Source organism: Ochlerotatus camptorhynchus, unplaced genomic scaffold, assembly GCF_037179485.1.
Source record: "Ochlerotatus camptorhynchus isolate MF236.1 unplaced genomic scaffold, CSIRO-AGI_Acam_v1.1 ptg000316l, whole genome shotgun sequence".
NCBI lineage: Eukaryota > Metazoa > Arthropoda > Insecta > Diptera > Culicidae > Ochlerotatus > Ochlerotatus camptorhynchus.
Window position 1 is genome coordinate 2,793,154 of NW_027040804.1, and position 24,207 is coordinate 2,817,360.

Below are 24,207 nucleotides of genomic sequence, written 5' to 3' on the forward strand. Positions count from 1 at the left end.
TGGTTTACACGTTCAATCCGTGTTCAAGTCAGTTGAATTCAACTGACTTGATCAATTGACTTGCTCTGTCTAAACCCAGCTTAAGTGCACAAAATTTGTTAACGGATAATTTCTTGTGTCGACGAAATGACTGGAACTACTGTACTTGACAGATGTAAACAATACACTATGCATAAGATTCACTCAAATTTCCAGGTATTTTACTCATACGGTTCAAAAGTAACAGCGAGTGCAGTTTCGGACCCCTTAGGGAAATGTTGTGTTTTAAATTTGCTCTCTGTTTTGTGCGTGCGTTCGCTTTCATAGTTTTTGGCTGCATTCGCCGGATTAGCGCTGGCACTCTGCCTCCCGGACAATTATACGTGTGTGATTGGTGGTTTTCTCGCTTTCTGGGAAGTTTTAGAATCGAGAAAGAAAACGTAAGACATCATGATTGCAAGCATACGAGGAGATGTCGCATTCCGCGTTGTTTGATTTTTTCTCCCGGACCAAAAATGAGTGGCATCGCGAGTGATAATTTTTAATTTCAGTTTAGGGTCAGTAAGGTGCATGAAAAACACCCCAGGAGCTATTTGACAGCTCCAGTGTAATGTCAATGTACCCAAAAAATTTCGGTACTCTGGTTCTGTCAAATCAAATAATGATGGAGTATATTTACAATTGGCCTTATCAGCTCACGTTTTTGAGTTTTTTTGTTTTGTAACTTTTTATAAAAACTTTGATAATTTTTCTAATAGTCTCAACTCAGCATGACGGGATCAGAAAATGTCTGTCTGTGTATGTGTGTGTAAGAGCGCGTTTACTTAAACGTATTTTTCATCAAGCACTCTACCGAATGGAACGCAACAACCACCAAAAGGTACCATGATTATGTAGCATTTTAATTGATGGATTTTCAATCAATTAATTGGTTCCGGAAATATGGATGGAACAAGACCCAAAAATCGTGGAATTCGGGAACTAAGTGGTGTTTGTCAAATTATACGAAACAACAAGCAAATAAAAGGTATTGTGATCACATTGAATGCTGTTGAACAAATTTAGAATCGGTCGACTACATGGACGGGACAAGTTCTGAGAAACATGGATGTTGGGAACTAAGTCGTATTTCTCGGTAACCACTGTAGAGTTGATGAAACGCGTAAAATCACAGAGTGCAATTTACCGCAATTAACAATCAGTGAAATACATGCTATATACTTTTATAAAGTTTGCTATTCGATACACGCACCCATACGAGTAGATTTACCTACAGTGTTGAGAATAAAGCTTTACTTTTCTTTTTACTATCCCATAGAACATTAATGAACAGATTCAGAACCGGTCAACTGGTGCTGGAAATGTGGCGGGAACATGTTCCGGGAAATGTGAGCTATGATGCTGAATCTGACCGGTAAGGAATAAAACTTATCATGTTACAACACAAATTAATTCAAAATATGATAACCAAATCAATTGTGGCCATTTCAAGCGCCGCGGACCACATTGGTTAGTTCCGGGCATGTCCAGAAACCCCGGGGAATTAACCATACCAGACTTGAATTAAAACCGTTCATGCCAAATAGTGAATTTTGATTTCATCAAATCGATTAAATTTAAAGATATAAGGAAAACAATGCAACATCAGTAATACGTCTCATTCCACATCAGTTATACGTCTTATTATATTTGGCTTACGTTCAACGTCCACATGAAGGGAAACAAATACATGTTTTCTTATGTGAAAAAAGTTGTGCCACCAACGATGGCTGACCCCATTGTTTACGTACGGTGTAGACATCTACAATTTGTAAGTGGGTATGTGAAACTAAGGTTTTCTGTCTAGAATCTAGACTCTAGGTTTTCTAAGGAGGAGGGACTCTAAGGATTCTAAGGTTTTCTGTCTAGAGTCTAGACTCTAGATACTCGGGGGTGGTGAAAAAGCTCGGCACGGTCGGTGTTGATGTTGGTTCGATCGCAACTATTTTTTGCAAAAAAAAAAAAAGTGTTTTCGACCAAACTTGATATCGAAAGTGTACCAAAAGTGCTTCTGAACGTGTTTCGCAGTTGGGTGTGTTGAAATTCGTGCATTCCCGGTTGATTTTCAGTGGAAATTTAGTATCAAAAAATTGCTCACCGAGTTCCTTTTTTGCCATTCGACGACGACGGGTTTACTTTTGCGAGAGTGACGTTTATTGGATCCGTTGCTTTGCACGGGTGTATTTATTAAACCAGCAGTGTGTAAGTATGCTTGTGATTTTCATTGCCTCCCGGGAAGCCGGTTTATCGTGTTCGGATGTCACGCTTTCGGCGTGTAGTTCTATCGAGAGTCTCGTCACCATGTGCGAGTTTGAACACGGTCCGATTGGCAAATTAGCCGGGAAAAGTGCTGATAATGTGTCCATCGCGAGTTTTGGTGGTGATTTGGTGGCCGACGTTGCCGTGAATCAGCAAATTTACGGCTTGCAAAAATGCTCGTCTGCTGGTCTCTCGCCAGTGTTGGAGATTGTGAGCAAGCTGGTGGCCATGAACGGTTCCTGGGGAAAGCACTAGACGTGAACATCCTTCCAGATGACCAGATGGCAATGCAAGAACATTTGTTTTCGTTGATTACAACAAAGGTAATTTCTATTAGATATTTTTGGCAAACAGTGATAGATAGCAGACATGATGATGATAGAAAATCTTTAGATTTATATTGTAATGATTCAATCTTTTCAGCTTTCGCCCTGGTTGAATCTTTTGATTTGATTAGTTTAAATAGTTTTCAGCTCTTTCGCCCAATGTCACCCCGTCTTACGGTACTTCATCTGTTCATAACGTCGTATGGAGGGAGTTGACAAAAATGGTAGTAAACAATGCCAGCAAGGCACAAAGGTGAATGCCAAGAGTGTATGCCTAGCAACTATTCCACGACATTAATTTCCTAGACATTTAATGACTGGGGTTTATACCATTGGCATTCTGCTGAGAGCTCCGTGGGAATTCTGGAATGAATTCTTAAGGGCTTCTGTGGAGAATTTTGAGGTATTTATAAAAATAATTCAATTGGCTTTGCTAAGAGAACGTCAGGTGAATTCTTTGGAAAATTCGAAGGGTATTATGAGTAACACTTCATGGCATTTATGAGGATAATTCCATTGTCATTGTAAGGAGAAGTCAAATGCAGTCCATGGAACATTTCGTCGATCGTGTCAATCAATTGTGTGTTCTATAATTATGGGGGATTATTCCTAATGAAATTCTGAGCATCATTTTAGAATACCGTAAAACGATAAACTATAATTTACTATCTGCCTTTTTTCCGAATTAGAAACATTAGTTCCATATTTTAGCTTAGGGCATTTCCCTTGGTATCGCATATAATTTTGATATAATTTGTTTCCATGTTTGCCAAACAAATTGAAAAACAATTTCTTCCTTTTTGCCTGTTTGAAAAAGTACTCAAAACATCACTTATGAAATGTCTTTGTGATCACAAATGCAATGTTGTCTTACTATTACTTATGATGCTTCTGATTATATACTCATTCAAAGTTTCATATTCCTTGAACTAAATTGTTTCAGATGCACACATGTTATTCTACGTTTATCCAGCATTATTAAAGTAATCCCAAACTAAAATACTGATGTTCGGTCACAAGGCGAAAAAAATAGTGCAAATGCAATAATTTTCGTTGAACATATTACTTACTAATTGACTTTAGGGTCCTAAGTACTTGTTAAAAAAATTGAGTAACATTATTTGATGTAAAAAATATTTAGAATATTCTTCAAACACAATCAATGTTACCCCGTTTTACGGTACCTCTGAAGAAAAATCAAATGACAATTCCAACCGATGTCTAACTAAATACAGGAACTCAAAGGATAACATTCATTTTTGGTCAACATACCACTTCTTCTTAATTGCATTTCAAGGTTATTGCTTATCGAATATTAGCTTATTGTGTGCTCTCAGCTTATTAATCTAGATGCACTTCCACAGTTATTAATTGAGAGCTTTCGATGCCTGTACCTTTTTTGCGTTAGTATAATGGTGAGGCAAGTACAATCCTATGCCCAGGGTAGTCGAGAAATTTTCCAACCTGAAATATTCCTGGACCGGACCGGGAATCGAACCCAGCCACCTCCAGCATGGTCTTGCTTTGAAGCTACGCCTTTACCGATTGTGCTAAGAGAGGCTAAGGACCAAGGGAAGATTAATTAGGGAATTCTGTGGATAATTCCTAAGGAATAGCAGTAATAGTACTTCAGAACTTCTGAGGAGTATTCCATAAGGCATGTGAAGTGAATTCAAGGTGAACTAAAAAACTGTAAAGATTTACATCGAAATAGTCGAGGTATTTCAGTTGGTAGTTATAAGTAATACCAATTTCTGAATAATTTAAACAGTCTGGAATTGAGTCTTTTAAGATCTTAAAACCTAGAAAACTCTGGGCTAGACATATGTTTTTTAATGCATGCAACTATTTACTATTTAGTTGCATGCATTAAAAAACATATGTCTAGCCCAGAGTTTTCTAGGTTTTTACATCTTAAAATTATATCATGGTAATTAAGTATCATTCAGAATCATCACACTTATGTTTTATGTTTCAAAGTAGAGGTAAAATTTAATAACAAATTAAATTTCTGTATAAACGAATCGTCCGGTATTCGGTGCATTATGGTGCACTAAGTAAAAACTTCTATCCAAACGAACTCCAGATGTGTGAAAAAGTCGAAAAAATTAATCCTCTTAGAAAACACGAACATTTCATCACCGTCATCACGCACATTACGATTACGAAACTACCTCATGATAATCTGAAATTCATCCTTCTAAAAATTTACATTTTATAACCACCAAGGTGCTTACTGTATCGACCCGTACAAAACCCGTAATCACCTCACCGGCATCATAATTCAGCGCCCAAACGAGACACCAGCCTGACCGATAACGACTCCTGGTCGGTGACCTGACCTGATGTGTGAGGAGGGGGTAATTTGTGCGACGGATTTGTCCTTCCTAACGATCTTCGACTCACTAGGTTGGAAGGAACGCTTTAATCCTGCGAATTGCCACGTGGCGTGTGACGTCATTCAAGGTGTTGAATTAGGTATCGCACATTTTCTTTTTCCACACTTTCTTCAGTTCCGTTTCCACTGCTGAGAAAATTAGTCAACAAAATTTCCCCCTTTCTGAGACCAAAACAGAGCGCAAGGAACGCCGGAAAACTCGAGATTGCCGAGAGACGCTACGCGTCAGATTTGATTTCCCCGAGGGGAACGGGACAGGTGGTGGCAATGGAATATATAAAAATGTTGGCCTAGGGCACATGCCAGCGCTCACTGGACACAAGTGGGAGAGAAAAGAAACCGAAACAGAGGCAATAATAACAGTGGCAGTAGTAAAGTTTTCGTGTTGAAAGAAAACTATGTAGTTCACGCCGAATAAACGGGGTCATGGCCTGCGGCTGAAAATACCCTCCCACTGTGAATTGGTGCGATGAATAACATGGGTCGAAATTTGGTGTTTGCACTGGAAAACCAAAGCAACTTCGAACTTCCACCGACGGAGGCAAACAAACAAAGCTAAGTTAACATTTGGCAGAGATTTGAGGAGCTTGAGATGTTGGTGATTTCGAATATCAACTACAGCTAAATTTGAGAACATATTTTGTGGTTATTTAATTGATCAACTGATATTCAAAAGTTAGATTTAACGCGAAGTCAACCGCCCCGAAAAAAAATATGCGCGTTTAGAGTATTCTAAAAATATTAGAAAACGATATAAAAGTTCTAAGAAAACCAGTTTTTGCATGTGATTCTTAAGAAAAATTTACGTGAAACAACATTTTTTGCTATTTTATCATTTACCAAATTTGGGTATAAAGCAAAATCATAAAGTCTGGTTTTTGGTATTTTAAATCCAATATTCATGATGGTATGATATAGATTTTTTTTTTTTTTTTTTAGAATCGCTATATCGAAAATAATTCCGTTTTTAGCAACTGGAAATCGAGAAGCAAGTGTCAAATTCTAAAAACACTGTTTTGTATTAATAAAAGAAAAAGAATGTCTATAATTGATTTTGTAGACTTTGAGAATAAATAAACTTAAATCAAAGATGAAACACACATACACCTGCCATGCAATAATTCATCTCAAGTTCCTTATGGCGAAAAAATTCCTCTACCTTTGCATAGGTCAGCTATCATCACCGCTGCCACCCGTATGGGTGGAACAGCCCAGTTCAAAAGCTACTTTCCGGATTAATTTCCGCTTCCCAAAAGCGAACACCGCCTCAAAACGCATTCAAACGCAAACCGTAATGGATCCAAACCATCGAAGACATACAGTCCGTCGGTCAGTCAGAGGTACGGTGCAGGGTAACGATTTTCATCAGCCCCAGCAGCTGCCCGTCTGCGTCAAACGGTTGAACTTAACCTGGAATGCTAATCAGATCCGCCCATTTGATTCAACCACCCCCGCAGCCGGGAAATGGAAGCTATTAATCGTTCCAAACACAACTGTACCCACCAAAACTGACGCGACGCCACGGTGTTTCGGGGTGGGCATTGGGCATTGATCACAAACGTCTGTTTGGGGAGAATAGTACCAGAGAGTGTGCGAGTGGGTTGCTCTTGACGTAGGTATTTCAATTTTATGGAGATCTTGAAATACTTTTTCGGGCTGCTGCTATTTCTTTCAAGGTCCCTTTGCTGGGAACGACGAGCTTAATAATCAGAGTGTAACAGGTTGAACGAGAACTAAATGTCCGTTCCTAATCATCATCAGCGTAAATAAAAAATAGCAAAAATCGAGGCCAACGAATAATCGCAAACCATCGCTCATCCGCTAAATTATGGCAGAAAATCTACTTACATTATTCCTCGCTCCGACGTCCGATCCGAGTTCTATAAGCCTATCTAAGATTGGTGTCCGGTTGTCCTTGACGGCAAGCATTAGCGGTGTCATTCCGGTGGCCTGCGAAAAGAAAAAAAATGGGAAAAATGAAACCACGCACCATTAGAACAACGTCCTCAAGCTAAATTACTAACAGCATATTTTGTCCAACTAGATGAGGTTTTAAAAACCAGCTCTAATCACTTCCTCTCGGGGACCCTCTCTCGTCCCCGGTGCAGGTCCCACATGACGCTCGAGGTACAGGAAAGACTCCCCCCGAAGAGTTCCGCACCGCCAGCAACACGAGAAAGGAAGGAAGACGGCTTTCATACGAGTTGCCATTCCTTTTTATCAGCTGGCCTAAATCTGTCTTCTTCTGCCTACTTGCGGTGCTCTAGACTAGGTGGTTGCCAATCCAACGGAAGAAAATTGCTGCTCGGTAAGTGTATAACCGGGTATGTATGGCAAATATTCAAAACATGCAACACGCTCCGGGCTCTGGATTATTACCGTGCAACAAAAGTGGTGAGTCGGCTTAAAGTTCGGTGGAAAAATAACTTACGGAAGGGTTACTATTGTTTTCAGTGGAGAAAAAGCTGACATTTAACGAATTGTGGATACGATGTCATAAACTGACCAGCAGTGATTTATTTTCCAGAAGTAATCTTAGCATTTTTAATGGAACGAAACGAAATTATGATTTTTTTATGTTTTAATATCTTTACATGGTTTATGAGTTTATCTAGGTGTTTTCTGTTGGCATAGAGGGTGGAACGGTCAAACATTAATCAATGATTATGATATTGTATGAATGATCAAACTTTATTTATTTTTGAAACTCAATGACTTCAAAATACAGGAAAATTATTTGATTAGGCTTCCGATTTTCCGAATGCGAACTGTCGGACTTTACGTTTCACACCTTCCATCAGATTTTGTACCGCTGTTGTATCAACCTTAATTAATGCTGAACGTCAATTTGGTTTGAGCTGTTTCTCATTTCTTACTGTTTTCTTGAGGTTCTGCTAAACGATTGCCCAATATTTTTCAATTGGGTGCAGTTCCGGCGAGTGTGGAGGGTTTTGTCCTTTCGACTTGCACGTTGTTGGCGGTAGTCGTTCCTGAGCCATTTTCCCATAATGAAATCAAGCGAGATCTGGCCAAAAAAACACGGAACAACTGTGTTTCTTAACGGCGCCGGTGGTGTAGTGGTAAGCGTGATTACCTCTCACCCCAGCAGGCCTGGGTTCAATACCAGTCGGCGCCGCCGGGATGTTCTGAGGCATAACATCTCTGATCACGCCTTCCTTCGGATGGGAAGTAAAGCCGTTGGTCCCCGGTTCATGAGTTGATGGGTCGATAGGTAGGGTCCAGGTGTGGGAGCTGCCTTCCTGGCACGTCGGTAGCATTGGTGCTCAGCACGGAAAACAAGATCGACGGAAAAAACAAACCAAAGGAAAAAAAAAACTGTGTTTCTTCATAATAGGCATCAAGTTTCGCTTTTCAGGCCACAGCACAGTGGCGGGCCTCCATACAAAGGTCGGACAAAACCTCATATGTTATCTGAAATGGCTAAAACTCACAGGTTAAGATGATTTTGGTATCCTGAATGTATTTCTGATAGAAAACTTTTCATATATTTTGGTTTTATTATATTAGGGTAGTTCTAAATTATGAAAATCAGCGCATTTTGGGTTAAGTAAAAAGTAATCAATAATAAGCTATCACGATGTGTTAGTTGAATGGAGATTTTGATAAAAAGGGTTATTAGGGGGTTCTGAAATCATTATTGATATTGAAATTAACTTTACTTGTGTATTTTTTGCTCTTAGGGTGGTCCAAAAGCTATAAAATAATATAAATTATTAAAAAAGTTCGATTACCTATGTTTTTCATTCAATGGATCGATTCAGCTACACACACATGTTAGCTGACAAAACTGATTGGTATTCTTAGGGACCGTCCATAAACCACGTGATGTTATATAAGGATTCATTTCTTTTACGATTTACAATGGGATCAGATAGTCTCAAAATGTGAACTACATCAAATGTGAACTGTCCCTTACCAATCTCATTTCAACGCTTTCATACATGCTCTTCTGAGTGTGGGCTATAATATACATTGATCTTTTTTCTCACTTGTCGAAGAGATACCATACAGCGCGCTGCAGCGAACTAAAGAATGATGATACATCATCTCATTTTACTTGTCGAAAGTGAAACAAATGTCAATACACATTCGCAATACCGAACGGAGTTGCTGATAAACAATCATCAGTGATCGGTGATCATATTGATAAAAAGTAGAGTTCCAGCAAATACTTTCAAATTGTTAATCACTCTTTAGTGGAAATGTGCTCTAAGAAAAACGGAAAAGATAACACACAATGAAATTTCTAGTTAAATTAGAAGTAATATTTGTTTATATTTTATAGAAATTTACTTAAAAATGTTAAGACGTATTGGAGGGTGCTCTGAACTGTAGCGATGTGCGTGTAGAGCAGAAACGCAAAGCTGTCGACCAATATGTGTCGCTATATGTTGGATGTGCGGTAGAAGGTCGTGATGAGATCGTTTCCAAGCTTTTTAAGGAGTTTCAACGAAGATGGCAGAGTGCGAATCGAAAAAAGGATCAGTTTTTGAAGACCAATGAGCAATCGTTTTTTTTTTCCTTTGGTTTGTTTTTTCCGTCGATCTTGTTTTCCGTGCTGAGCACCAATGATACCGATGTGCCAGGAAGGCAGCTCCCACACCTGGACCCTACCTATCGACCCATCAACTCATGAACCGGGGACCAACGGCTTTACTTCCCATCCGAAGGAAGGCGTGATCAGAGATGTTATGCCTCAGAACATCCCGGCGGCGCCGACTGGGATTGAACCCAGGCCTTCTGGGGTGAGAGGTAATCACGCTTACCACTACACCACCGGCGCCGTTAAATGAGCAATGGTTTGTAGTTATTGTTTCATGTTTTTTACGGTTGATTATTTTATGCTTTTATTTAATTTCTTAGGTTAGAAGAGTTCGTCGTTTTTGGTGAAGCAACATCATCTTTAACAATGCGGAATGTAGGTGGTCGTCCTTCAAAAGATTTTGAAGACGTTTGTGATCGAACCAAGCGGCGAAAAACAGAAGTGTTGCGTAAATCATTTACTCCGCAAGAACTGAAATTTGCTGCAGGAATGGCTTTGAAAGCAGAAGGAAATGCGGAATTGGCTTCGTTACTAAAGAAAGGCACCTGCACGACAAGCATTCCGATTGAGCATGCTTTGGCAATATGTATCGTCGCAAAACTTTCGAAAAGAAGAAACAATATCAGGCCAGCCCAGGAAGCAATGAATAAAGAAATTAGGCAGCAAACAATGTAAGATATATGTTATGGATTGCTTGTTGCATCCGATCCCATTGTTTCACGTTATCGCCATGGGCAAACGGTAGTGGCAGATGAATTGCCTAAAGAGGTGCAAGATTTGTTGATAGTTGAAGATTGCGATGAATAAATGTTAGTTTGTTTAATAAATGTTTGTTTATAGAAATAAAAGTTAAATTTTAATAATTTTTTGGTGTCCCAAATTGATTACGTAATTGACTGTTTAAACGCTACTCAAACTGTTTATCAAAACTCTCAAATCACTTTTTTTCTGGAATGAAACCTCTCCAAAAATAAATGTCTTAACAAATAAAGGCTAAATCATTCTTAGTCATCACTCTCCTCCTCTCCACCTTACTGATATGTAACACTCACCTCCTTGTGGTTTTTTGTCAGTAGAAAAATTCTAAAATTTGTTAGGGCCGTGGTCATGACCCCCTCTCCCTCTGCCCCTCCCCCTCGCCTCCCCCCTAAGACCACGTGGTTTATTGACGGCCATTTACCTACCAGAATAAGGATTACACTAAGAAGTCAGTATTCAGATGGTAATTTTATTTATGTTAAGATAAAATACAATCTTCAAACTATTTTTCTTCCTCCACAACCATGCGTCTCCATAGTGACTTGATAAAAAAAAAATTCGTGCTTTGCGCAAAAATGCGCAAAGAGTGGCTTATATACCCAAAAACTAGACAAAATTTCGCGTCAGATCCAGGATATGGCATCGTTTTCTGATGTTTCCTGTAATAGTACTGGCTCTCCTTAATACTAAGTATTTCTCCAAAATTGCATATAAATCAATATTTTTGCACGCTGGAAAAACACTATAATTTTGCGAATGGATTTCAAACAAACCTTGAAATGTTTTGGTTATTTATGCCCAAAAACACCTACAGTATTGTCAGATTATCCAAATTTTCCAATGTTTTACAACGAGCTCATGAAGAAAGCTCATAAAATAAAGAAAATAAAATTTGAAAAACTATCAGAAAAACCTCAACTTTGAAAAAATCCCCAAGACTCAATATTTTTGACCAAATGACTTGAAAATTTGGGATTTTCTTAGTTGAAGTATCTATATTGAGAGAAAAATATAATAAAATAATGAAGTAAATTTTTGAGGTTTTGTCCGACTTCCGGCCACTGTGCACATGAGCAAATCGACTGCCAAACCAAATATTTTTCCGGAAACTTTGATAACTTTTTCTGCTTAAACTTATCTTGAACTTTTTCTTTTCCGGCAGCCGTGAGCTGCTTTAAATCCGCCTTAACGTATATTTCATCGATCATCTGCGTGAGAATAATTTGGATTTCGCTTATGCGCGAGCAACACTTTGTTTCTCTTGCTTCGACGCCATTTTGACAACTGAATGGAAAATGGCATAAACAAAATACGCACAGACCTACAAAATGAGGGGTGTTCAAGTTTTTTTTTCAATGCACGATAAAAAAAATCGCCACATTTGAGTCGACCAATTTTCAACCATTCCACCCTTTATACGCTCGATTCTGTTTTTTTTTGCACGTATTTGTTATCTTGTGATATCAAATTGCAACCAAATTAAGGATTCTTAAAATTTATGTAATAGTGACCATAATCACTGATGATGAATGGTTGAAGATGAAAATAAAAAGGAATGACTTATGCCTGTGCTCCTTTCTTTTATCACATCAACAGACTCGGTTACTTCCATTAATTTACCATACAACAATGTTTTTTTTTAAATGATGAATTGATAAGATGGTGCACCCAACCGAGAAATGTACTGCCACTCATGGCAAGTTCGTCCCATATCACAAATCAGCAATCCGAGAAAAATGCGTTTAATGTTTGCTTCTCACCATTGCTTTTGTAATGGGACAACCCGTTTGGCTATTTTTCTAAACTTTTCCAGAACAAAGTTGTCGAGTTCATGTAGTATTATGAAACTATGAGTGATTAGCTACCATCACCAATGAAAAAATCAGTATTGACAAAAACGCAAATGGGACCGACTTGCGATGAGCGGCAGTGTAAGGGTCTAAAACAGCTTTGCAAGGGATGCAGAATTTTCAATGCTTCGTGACATGAACAGATTATTTAATGTGGTCACCGGAAGGTCTGGGAAATATATTTTTTTTTTTCAATTTTTACTACAACAGTTTATGAGAAAGTTTGGAAATACTTCAGCATGTAAGATGTACAACAAAACGAGCTGTTTTGTTCACATCGACTGATACTGAGTGGTTGCGGTACAAGCACATATCGTCGATACTAGACTATTGTTGTGTATTAGAGAACGCTTGCGGGGTGAGAAACGGATTCGAAACTCAAATGTCATTAGCCAAATACATCCGCTGACCATTTAGGTCCACCGTTGTATAATTGGCAATGCACCCGTGTACTGAATGGGGATTGTGGGTTTGAATCCCGCCGGTGCCCTTAGATTTTTTTTCGCAAATTTTCTCTCACACACACGTCTCTTATTGATGAAATGTGCTTACCTCTCAGTATGTTCAAACTTTCTCATAAACAATTGAATTGACTGCAAATTCGCTAAGCCGTTAATCAAATTTTTAAAATAACTTATTTATAGAACAATTTTTATGCATTGCGTGTAGGAAATCATCTCGTCAAAATTTTATTCAAAAAATTTGCATTCTGGAAAGCTTGCTTGTACGCTGCAGTCCATTGCAAAAGGTGCCATTACATCTGTTGTATGAAACATATGCAGAGGATGTAACAAATCCAACCTGCATGTGAGAGAAATTTGTGTTGCGTCTAACGGGTGTTCATTAAAAAATGAGAATGGTTTCAATACCTTTCTGTAATTAAAGTAAAGAGCGTAATTTTTTTTTCTCTCAAAGAGAGTTGCTCTCTGGACTCCCTAAAAATGGGTGGCATGTTTCTTTTCGCTCGGCTGCTGTCAGTTCAATCGAAGATGGCGTCGAAACAGCAAGCACTCCGCGATCGTGTTGTACGGTTTTATGAAACGCATGGTCATCGTGGAAAAAAAAAGTTTACGGTAGACCACTTTCGAGACGAAAACGTGCCCGTGAATACAGGAATCCCTGAGCGTGGAGCAGAAGGCCGGTAGCGAAAGTCTGGCGAAGATAATGACGAAGAAGAAGAAGGAAGCGTTGAAAAAACTGTTCGACAACAAGGACGGAACGAGTTTGCGTGACGACGGCCGAAAATATCACTGCTCCGATACCTTGATTCACCGAACCCTCAAGAAGGAGGGCATCATCTGTCGGAAGAAGACTCGGTCCCCCGAGTACACGGCCGAGGCGATAGCGACCGAGAAATCGCAGTGCCATTGAGCAGAAAAAAATACCGTACGTGCCGAAAGAAAGCAACCCGACCAACTTGCCCCAGTGCCGTCCCATTGACGATTTTTTTCGACTCCCTAAGTGCCCTAGTGTGCAAAAATACTTGGCGGGCCAAGGATACGAAGCCGTTGACCGCGAGGATCCGGAATTGTATCCGGAAGATGGACGTCAATGCCGTCCAGCGCTCTTGTGAGAGCATCGCGACTAAGTTGTGGTGTACGGCCGACCAGGGCCCCTTTTCCAATATTCATTGACGTTTTTTTTAAAGAATAAACATTATGTGTTTAGTAACAAATACTGAATTCGTTGAAAACAATTTTTTTTTTTTACTAGCTATATGACTGAAAAAATTCTTATTTTTTATTGAACACCCGTTATAATGATGTTTAGTACTTCTAAGTAGGATTACTTCAAAGCACTTCGTTATAAAAAATGCAACAGAAAACTTAAGGCTTACCCAGATAAGTTAAAAGGTCTGTGAGTGGTTTCCTTCCGGCCGAAAAAGGGGTCTAGTCCAAAATGTCAAACACTGAAGTTTTTTTTTAAATTAAACATTAACTTATATAAGTAAACATGTGATTTTGTGATCCTTAAGGACAAAAATGTTGTCCATTTTACGATTTCTTCACTCGATCTCGAGGTACATTCGGCAACGTTCTCGCATTTGGACTTCGGCTTACATATTGATCTATCGCAATCAGCATCCTTGCAATGCTATATGCAGCATGAGTAAATAGAGAATAATAGAGAATAAAAGAGAATGAAAGAGAATGAGAGAGAGAGCGAAAGACAAAACGAGAAAATTCAAGGGACAAGCTTAAACTCTCTAAATAGATATTCAAGCCAACAACGAGTTAGAAAAGGATTTCGGGTTAAGGTAGTAAATGTGCATGGGAAATGTGGTCGATTTAGACTAAATTTGAAATGTGATCTGATTTCAACATTAAGTATAAGGAATTTTCAACATTAAGTACAAGGAATACTTATCAGCAATGGTTCTATTATTTATGTTGGGAAGCTTTTGTTTATGAAGATTTTCATTTACAGCTAGGTTTTGAAAATTACCCTTTTTTTTCGACTACCATTGCCATTTTCGAACATCATGATGTCGTTTTCAGGGTGATCGTGTATGGCCTCCAAATTATTTATTTGCTATATTGCTTTCATGAATAACAGAGTCGTGATCTAGGAGAATTCAGAAACACTAGGACACTATTCCACTTTCATAAATAAAAATTGTTCATTGTTTTAAAAAAAACCCGGCGATCTCCAGATGATCCCGTTCAGACGCCAAGATTCAATGATTACAATAAGTTAAGACATTCAGTGTTCACTCGGCTGTCAACATAAGCAGACCACTCTCAATGTGTGTCACGTGATCGTCTGTTTACTCGGCAGCAGTGTTGGGAAAATATCAAAAAATCAAATCTCACCAACGCCCAAGATCACGCTTGATTTTCGCAGACAAAAATCAACAAGCAAACAACTGCGGTTGATTTTGCAAGCTGTGATATCGCAGCTCGGAATATCTAGCTAACAAAACTCACCAGCTGCAAATCTCAACAAACTGTGTTGAGATTGAGTTTCATGATGTTTGCTCTACACCCGAATGCAACCGAAACTTTCATACCGGCTGGCAGCAGTCACTTCGTGTCTGCCATCGGTGAAGAGTAAAAAGAAATAGCAAACTATACTTTCTCTTTCTAAGAAAACGATGTGCAACGGAATCTTTTTTGTTTCGAGTCAACTCTCAGCTTGATTTTTGCATTTTGTGAATAGTCTCGCAATATCAAAGGAGCTTGTAAAATCAATATCAAGCATGATATGTTGTTCCAAAATCATGCGTGATATTGCGAGCGCATGAGAGCAGAAAAATATCAATTGATTTCTGATTTTTCCAACACTGCTCGGCAGCAACCATTGTGTGGTCCTCCTCATTGTTCTTCATCAGCAGTTCTTTCAATCGATGCGTCGTCGATGCGTGCAAAGCAACCGTTTCGTGATGAATGTGTGAATGCTGACCACGTTTTGCGTCCATTGCTGCAATGGAAGCGCTCTGCCCCCTGATGGCGTAACTGCCATACAATGAAACCACTGGAAGCGGCTCCCATTCTTATGGAGGAGGCTTATTGGATAGCGGAAGATAAAATGTTTATTGTGTTGTACCTTTTGACTATATTTTTAAGATGTATTGTATAGTGAACAAGAATCCTCGGCTCGGTAAAGTTAATTCGGTTGAGCCTTATCAAATAAACTAATGAACAAAAAAAGTTGAAACATTAATAATTACCACATTGTATATACTCAAAAACAAAACCATAATAACATGATGAAAAGATAAATTGTTGACAAGTATTCATGAGCAGGGTTATTAATCGATAACCGTCGATAACGTCTGCGTTAACGTTTAAAATGCAAATCCACCATTGCTTATGTTAACGCTGACGTTATCGACGTTTATCGAACAACGCTGTTCAAGGGCAGTTAATTTTATTTTCGTTTCACCCAGATGGTCAGGAAAATTCTTTGAAAAGGATCAGGTTCTTCCTGGACGTTTGGAGAAGTTCAATGATGTTTTGAGTTGCCGGTCGAATTAAGAGCGATTGGAAAAATATACGGAGTTTGGAAGAAGTTTAGGGAACTGTACAGAAGCTAAGAATTTGCGTTGGAAGAATTTTTGAGGCACAGGGAACTTCGTAGAACTTCACATGAACTCGAAGAACTTCACAGGGATTCATTAAACTTCTCACATGTAACGATGCCAGAATTAAAGAAGGGTGACCGATTTTTTCGTGCCCAGAAGTCTGTAATTCTGGGCACGAAAAAATCGGTCACCCTTCTTTAATTTCATCAAAAGTAAAAATTTGGAACTATTTTTCTATCAAACCGGTTTAAAACATGATTATTATTATTATAGTTAAAAGGGTTCAAAAGAGATCGTATCCACATTCTTCGCGTAAATCTGGCATCGTTGCCCATAAGTTCAGGGAACTTTGGATAAGCTCGTGGAATTAAAACAACATCAGGGAGCTACGTTTGAGTTCTAGAAACTTTGTGAAAATACATGAACCTTCGTAGAAGCTCACCCAACTAACAATTTTCACAATGTAAACGCTTTACTCATTTCATTTATACCGCCTCAAGCTGTATTCAAACGTTATACGATATGAGGAAACCTTTACTCAACCTCTATACAAGCAAATCTGGTGAACTTAGTCAGCTAATTATGGTTGTTGGGACGGTTGGGACAAGCTCTTATTGCATATCTATTAACGCTACTATACAGCTGTTATCCTGCTGTTTAGTTGTGGGTCAACTTGAAAGGCGCTTAAAGGGTGATACGGTCAAAATTTGGTCAATATCAACTTGCCGTATTTCTTTCAATTTTGCATTTAAAAAACCTGAACACCCCTCATTTTGAAGGTGTGTGTGTGTAGAATGTTGCTCCTATTTTGATTTTGGAATTCACTCTTCAGTTGTCAAAATGCCGTCCAATCAAGAAGAGCAGCGTATCAAAATTTTGATCGCGCATCGCGAAAATCCGAGCTACTCGCACGCAAAGTTGGCAAAATCGCTAAAAGTTGCCAAATCAACCGTTACAAATGTAATTAAAGTGTTTGGGGAACGTTTGTCGACAGCCAGGAAGTCTGGATCGGGGGGAAATCGAAAACCGGAAGCCGCTGAGACGACAAAGAGAGTTGCCGGTAGTTTCAAGCGAAACCCTAACCTCTCTCTCCGAGATGCCGCAAATAAGCTGGGTGTATCGTCTACAACCGTGCATCGAGCCAAAAAACGAGCCGGACTATCGACTTACAAGAAGGTAGTGACTCCAAATCGCGATGATAAACAAAATACGACGGCCAAAGCGCGATCCCGGAGGCTGTACACGACGATGCTGACGAAGTTTGACTGCGTGGTAATGGACGACGAAACCTACGTCAAAGCCGACTACAAGCAGCTTCCGGGACAGGAGTTTTATACGGCAAAAGGAAGGGGAAAGGTAGCAGATGTTTTCAAGCACATGAAACTGTCAAAGTTCGCAAAGAAATATCTGGTTTGGCAAGCCATCTGTACCTGTGGCTTGAAAAGCAGCATTTTCATAGCTTCCGGGACTGTCAACCAAGAAATTTACGTGAAAGAGTGTTTGAATAAACGTCTGCTACCTTTCCTGAAGAAACACGGTTGTTCCGTACTGTTTTGGCCGGATTTGGCATCTTGCCATTACGGTAAAAAGGCCATGGAGTGGTACGCCGCCAACAACGTGCAGGTGGTTCCCAAGGACAAGAACCCTCCCAACACGCCAGAGCTCCGCCCAATTGAGAAATACTGGGCTATTGTCAAGCGGAACCTAAAGAAGACCAAAAAACTGCTAAGGGCGAGCAGCAGTTCAAGGCAAACTGGCTTTCTGCGGCGAAGAAGGTGGACAAGGTGGTTGTACAAAATCTGATGGTAGGGGTCAAGCGTAAGGCCCGGCAATTCGGATTTGGAAAAGCGGAAGCCTAACTGAATATTTTTTCTGAATTTTATACTAATTGAACTTGAAAAAGAAATTTAATTTGATTTTTTAAATAAACGATTTCACCGATTTACACGCGTTTTCCCTTGACCAAATTTTGACCGTATCACCCTTTATTCAACCTTTTCCCGGTTATCCAATAATCACTACACAACTTTCTCTTGAAGCCGCGTTAAATACTGTTTACGCTTTTTTTAATGGAGGAATTTATTGAGTTTATTTTGCTGTGAATCAAATTAATTGAAATTAGTTACAAGTCATCACCAAATTATTTACCCTGCACCGGAAACCTGGAATCGAACTCGACACGACCGAATTAGCAAACCTTGACATTACCAACTTTGCTACGCCAACACTTTGAACTGATGTAAACAAATCAACATGCCCTTCTACAACAAAATCGCTGAGCAGATGCTTTATAATAGTGCACATGAATCACTTTTCTCGACTAGTTACTTCAGCTTTGTAAAGGAACAGAGTCAAACTGCACACGTCTAAAAATAAACCTAGTTGACTGTGAAAATGCTTCCGAAGTAGCTCTAACACAGTTTATTAGCTGAGTACAGGATGTTTAGTTGTTGAGGAGTCGAGTTTTGAACGCCTTTGGATACGGTTGTATCTAAATTTGCTCTCTGTTTTGTGCGTGCATTCTCTTTCATAGTTTTCGGCTGCATTTGCCGGATCTGCCTCCCGGACGGTTATACGTGTGTGAGTGGTGGTTTTCTCGCTTTCCGAGAAGTTTTAGAATCAAGAAAGAAAACATGATTCATCATGTTTGAAAAATTGCAAGCATCAGAAGATTTGGCGCTGCGTGGTTTTATTGTTTCTCCCGGACCAAAAATTTGTGGCATCGCGAGTGAAAATTTTAATTTCTTTTTATTTACGCGGTGATGAGCACGGCGCTGATCTATTGTTAGGGTTTTGCGATGTGCATTGCTTTTGTACACGGAGTGTCTTGAAAAAGAAAAGTGAAGAAAAGTGATATTTGGTTGTTGTGTGGTTGGAGTGGAGAGAAAAATATGCGTGGAAGCATCGGGAATGCGCTCCCGGGTGAAGTGATTTGATGAGCACGTTCCAGTTGAAGATTGTTGACAAGTGTATTTGTGGTGATGCAAATTATGGTTTAGATGACGCATGGCTTCAAACATTTTGTGTATCCTAATAAAACATATACATACTAAATACGCACAGGGCATCGTGTGCTGACCATTGCCGCGGGTATATCGTGGGAGTCCCAGGTACCCGGTTCAAGCTTTAGTTGGCGGCGGTGGCTCTTCTTGACCTTCTATCCCCTGAGTAGTTAGTGTGAATAAGGGCGTCTATGTGATGTTTTGCTGTACCTGTTGTGGACATCTAGTGCATCCTGTTCCCTTAACTTGTTGAGGACACCCTGTCTTGCCTCAAAAGTTACCCTTTTTGAAGTACTAGTCTTCACAACATAAAGGGCACCATTACGGAGCAGGAGATTTGATCAAATTATTCGCAGTTCTACTTGTCCAACGCCCCCGGCTGGGTGAGGGATAGAGGATGACACACACACACACACACAGTACAGGATGTTTAGTTGTTTAAAAATGCACTTTTGATGTTAATGTTATTCAGGTTGTGTAGAAGCCATCAAATGAGTAATACATTCACTTTATTAGCTTTGTTTTACAGTAACAAGTTGAAAGTTGATTAGTATGTTTATAAAAGAGACATAAGCATGTTTTGGCTGTTGCTATTCATTGCGACTGACAGATTGAATAATGGTTATGAAAAAGTTGAGTAAATGCTCTCCAGAACTATTTTGCAAGCTTCTGCTTGTAGCTGTATCTGCAGCTTCATTTCAGTTACTTTACAACAAAACGCTGGAAAAGTTGGCTTATAAAGCTGAAAATGTTAGTTGAGAAGAAATCTGCGTAGAAGCTCAGGAAAATTCGATAAAGTTCAGCAACTACCGTAATAGCTCAGGAACCTTCGTAAAAGCTCAAGAATCTTCGTAGAAATTCAGGAACCATCGTAGAAGCTCAGAAACCTTCGTAGAAGTTCAGAAACTTTGGTACAAGTTCATGATGAAACCTTCTTAGGCTCTGAACCAGTTGGTGGATTATTTAGACTTTTGGTTCAAATTTGACAGATGAAAAGTTATCGATTAACCCTGCTATCTGAGCGTGGCTACTTCTGACAGACAAGAAGTTAAATTTTGACATCCTTGGCTAAGTTCTTCTCGAAAATCGGTCGATCGACAGCTCAGGGATTTTCGAAAATAGAAAATAACTTTCGAAATGTCACTTTTAACAACGAGTTAAATTTAACTCGGCAAATGGTTCACAGCCTTAGAAGTTCAGGTACCTTCATAAAAGTTCACGGAGCATCGTAAAAGTCGATGAACCTTTGAAAAAGTCCAAGAACCTTCGTAGAAATTCAAGAAACTTCGCACAAGTTCAGGACACTTCGTAGAAGTTCAGGAACCTTCGTAGAAGTTCAGGAACCTTTGTGAAGTTTTGGAACCTTGATTGATGTTCTGGAACCTTCGTTGAAGTTCAGGAACTTTCGTAGAAGTTCAGCAACTTCCGTAAAACCTCAGGAACAATCGTAAAACCCCAAGAACCTTTTTAATAGTTCAGATACCTTCATAGAAGTTCAGGAACCTCCGTAGAAGCTCAGGAAACGTCGTCGAAGTTCATAAACTTTTGTACAAGTTCGGAAACCTTCGTCGAATTTCAGGAAATGTCGTAGAAGCTCAGAAACATTTGTTCAAGTTCATGATCCTTTTGGAACCTTGATTGAAGTTCTGGAACCTTCGTTGAAGTTCAGAAACCTTCGTAGAAGTTCAGGAACTTTCATGAAGTTTTTGAACCTTCGTTGAAGTTCAGGAACTTTCATGAAGTTTTGGAACCTTGATTGAAGTTTTGGGACCTTCGTTGAAGTTCAGCAACTTTCGTAAAAGTTCAGCAATTTCCGTAAAAGCTCAAGAACTTTCGTAAAACCCCAATAACCTTTGTAGACGTTCAGGAACCTTCGTAGAAGTTCAGGAACCTTCATAGAAGTTCAGGAACCTCCGTAGACGCTCAGGAAATGTCATAGAAGTTCAGAAACTTTTGTACAAGTTCAGAAACCTTTGTAGAATTTCACCAACCTTTGTAGAGTTCAAAAAACCTTCTTAGAAGTTCAGGAGCCTTCGAAGAAGTTCAAGAACCTGCGTAGAAGTTAAGGAGCTTTCGTAAAAGTTAAGGAACCTTTGCTGAAGTTCAGGAACCTTCGTAGAATTTCAGAAACCTTCGCACAAGTTCAGGAAACTTCGTAGAAGTTCAGGAACCTTCGTAGCAGCTCAGGAACATTCGTAGGAGTTCTGAAACCTACGTAGAAGTTCTGAAACCTTCGTAGAAGTTCAGGGACCTTCATAAAAGTTCAGGAACCTTCGTGAAGTTCAGGAACGTTCGTTGAAGTTCAGGAACCTTCGTCGAAGTTAAGGAGCTTTCTTAAAAGTTAAGGAACCTTTGTAGAAGTTCAGAAACCTTCGTAGAAGTTCTGAACCTTCGTAGAAGTTCAAGAACCTTCGTTGAAGTTCAAGAACCTTCGTAGAATTTCATGAATCTTCGTAGAAGTTCAGGAAACATCGTGAAGTTCACGAAGCTTTGCTGAAGCTCAGGAACCTTCGTTGAAGTTCAAGAATCTTCGTAGAAGCTCAGGATAATTCGTAGAAGTTCAGGAACCTTCGTTGAAGCTCAGGTACCTTCATAGAAGTCAGGGAGCATCGTAGAAGTTGATGAACCTTTGTAAAAGTCCAGGAACCTTCGTAGAAGTTCAAGAACCTTTGAAGAAGTTCAAGAACTTTCGTAGAAGTTCAGGAACCTTCGTGAAGTTTTGGAAACTTGATTGAAGTTCTGAAACCTTCGTTGAAATTCAGGAACTTTCGTAGAAAATCAGTAAGTTCCGTAAAACCTCAGGAACCATCGTAAAACCTCAAGAACCTTCGTAGAAGTTCAGAAACCTTCGTAAAAGTTCAAAAACCTTCATAGAAGTTCAGGAACCTCCGTAGAAGCTCAGGAAACGTCGTAGGAGTTCAGAAACTTTTGTACAAGTTCAGGAACCTTCATCGAATTTCAGGAACCATCGTAGAAGCTCAGAAACATTTGTTAAAATTCATGATTCGTCGTAGAAGTTCAGAAACCTTCGTAGAGTTCAGGAACCTTCGTGAAGTTCAGGAACCTTCGTGGAAGTTCAAGAACTTCCGTAGAAGTTCTGGAACCTTCGTAAAAGCACAGGAACCTTCATAGAAGTTCAGGAACCTTCGTGAAGTTCAGGTACCTTCGTAGAAGTTCAGGAACCTTTGTGAAGTTCTGGAAGTTTTGCTGAAGTTTTCAGAATTTCAGGAACCTTCACACATGTTCAGAAACCTTCGTAGAAATTCAGGAACCTTCCTAGAAGTTCATGAACCTTCGTGAAGTTCAGGAACCTTCGTAGAAGTTCAAGGACTTTCGTAAAAGTTCTGGAACCTTCGTAGAATTTCATGAACCTTTGTAGAAGTTCAAAAAACCTTCTCAGAAGTTCAGAAACCTTTTTTGAAGTTCTGGAACATTCGTAGAAGTTCAGGATTTTTCGTAGAAGTTCAGGAATCTTTGTTCAAGTTCGGGAATTATTGTAGAAATTCAGAAACCTTTGTGAAGTTATGGAACCTTCGTTGAAGTTCTGGAATCTTCGTAATAGTTCTGGAACCTTCGTAGAAGTTCAGGAACCTTCGAAAAAGTTCAGGAACTTTCGTATAAGTTGAGGAACCTTTGTATAAGTTCAGGAACCTTTGTAGAAGTTCTGCAACCTTCGTAGAAGCTCAATAACTTTTGAAGAAGCTCAGGATCCTCCGTAAAATCCCAGAAGCCTTCGTAAAAGCTCACGAACCTTCGAAGAATTTTAGGAAGCTTTGATGAAGTTCAGGAATTTTCGTAGAATTCGTTGATCAAACATTAAAATCGCAAGCTTCGCGTTACATAAACACACTTTGAATTAAAATGAAATTTTCAGATATTCTTTCAAGATAATCAGAATCAGAATCAGAATGCATTTTAAAGATCTCAAACTTATCGGAAATTTCAATTAAGTCATCTGCATAATTGTTCACTCAATTGAAATTGATCACTTATTTATTTATTTACTTGTCTTCAAAATAATGGCATCGACCAATATAACCGTTAATTAATCCTATTTCTAGTCCTGGATACAGTGGCACCGGTAGTGTATTGGTAAGCGTAATTACCTCTCACGCCAAAGGTCCTGAGTTCAATCGCAATCGGCACCGCCCAGTGGGACGAAATCATAAAAAAGTGAGACATGGCAATTTGCACCGGAGCTTTGAGTATTTTTTTTTTTTGTTGTATTCTAGAATATTTCTTCATTTGTTAAGTACTTTATTTGAGAGATGATATTGTTTGCTTAAGAGGGGTTTACATTCAGATAAAAAAAATACTTTTTATGTTTTGTTAAAATTGATGAACATCTATGGAAACATTGTAGATAAAATCATTTAAAGAAACTTTGTCAAAGACCACAACTTTCTATCTCTCAAGTGAACGAAGCCACAGAGTGAAAATTGAGTTCAAACGGTAGTACCCCCTTAAAAACCGTGTTTTTACCATAAGTTTTTAATTATAATTTAATTAATTATTTATTTAATTATAATATAATTTTTCAAGTTTTTTTTAATGTTGTACAATTTTTTTCCTTGATTTGTTTTCCGTGCTGGGCACCAATGCTACCAACGCAGCTCCCACACCTGAACCCTACATATCGACCCATCAATCTCATGAACCGGGGACCAACGGCTTTACTTTAAAGGAAGGCGTGATTAGAGATGTTATGCCTCAGAACATCCCAGCGGCGCTGACTGGGATTGAACCCAGGCCTGCTGGGGTGAGAGGTCATCACGCTTACCACTACACCACTGGCGCCGCTATTGTACAAAGTTGTAAGTGCTCTAAAAATGCACATTTTTAAAGAAGGAAACAAATTGCTATCTCTTCGTTTTAAGGATCAACGGTCGTTTTTATAATGTTTTAAAAGTGTCTTTAAGCAGGTGTGTCTTGCAGGTTAGCATCTATTAGCAGCTAAACTCAACGTAATTTCATTCAACATCTTATACCCTTCTGTTACATATACAA

At 39.1% G+C, this 24,207-nt stretch overlaps 1 protein-coding gene across 4 annotated transcripts in view; it reads right to left on the reverse strand.

Moving 5' to 3' along the window:
- The window catches only part of nompC (no mechanoreceptor potential C), a 227,632-nt gene that overhangs the window by 188,276 nt on the left and 15,149 nt on the right, over nucleotides 1–24,207 (reverse strand). For all 4 annotated transcript variants that reach the window (XM_065229544.1, XM_065229543.1, XM_065229545.1 and 1 more), the window contains exon 2: nucleotides 6,850–6,951. In XM_065229544.1, coding sequence (XP_065085616.1) covers nucleotides 6,850–6,951 — 102 coding nt within the window. The remainder of the gene's footprint in view (nucleotides 1–6,849; nucleotides 6,952–24,207) is intronic.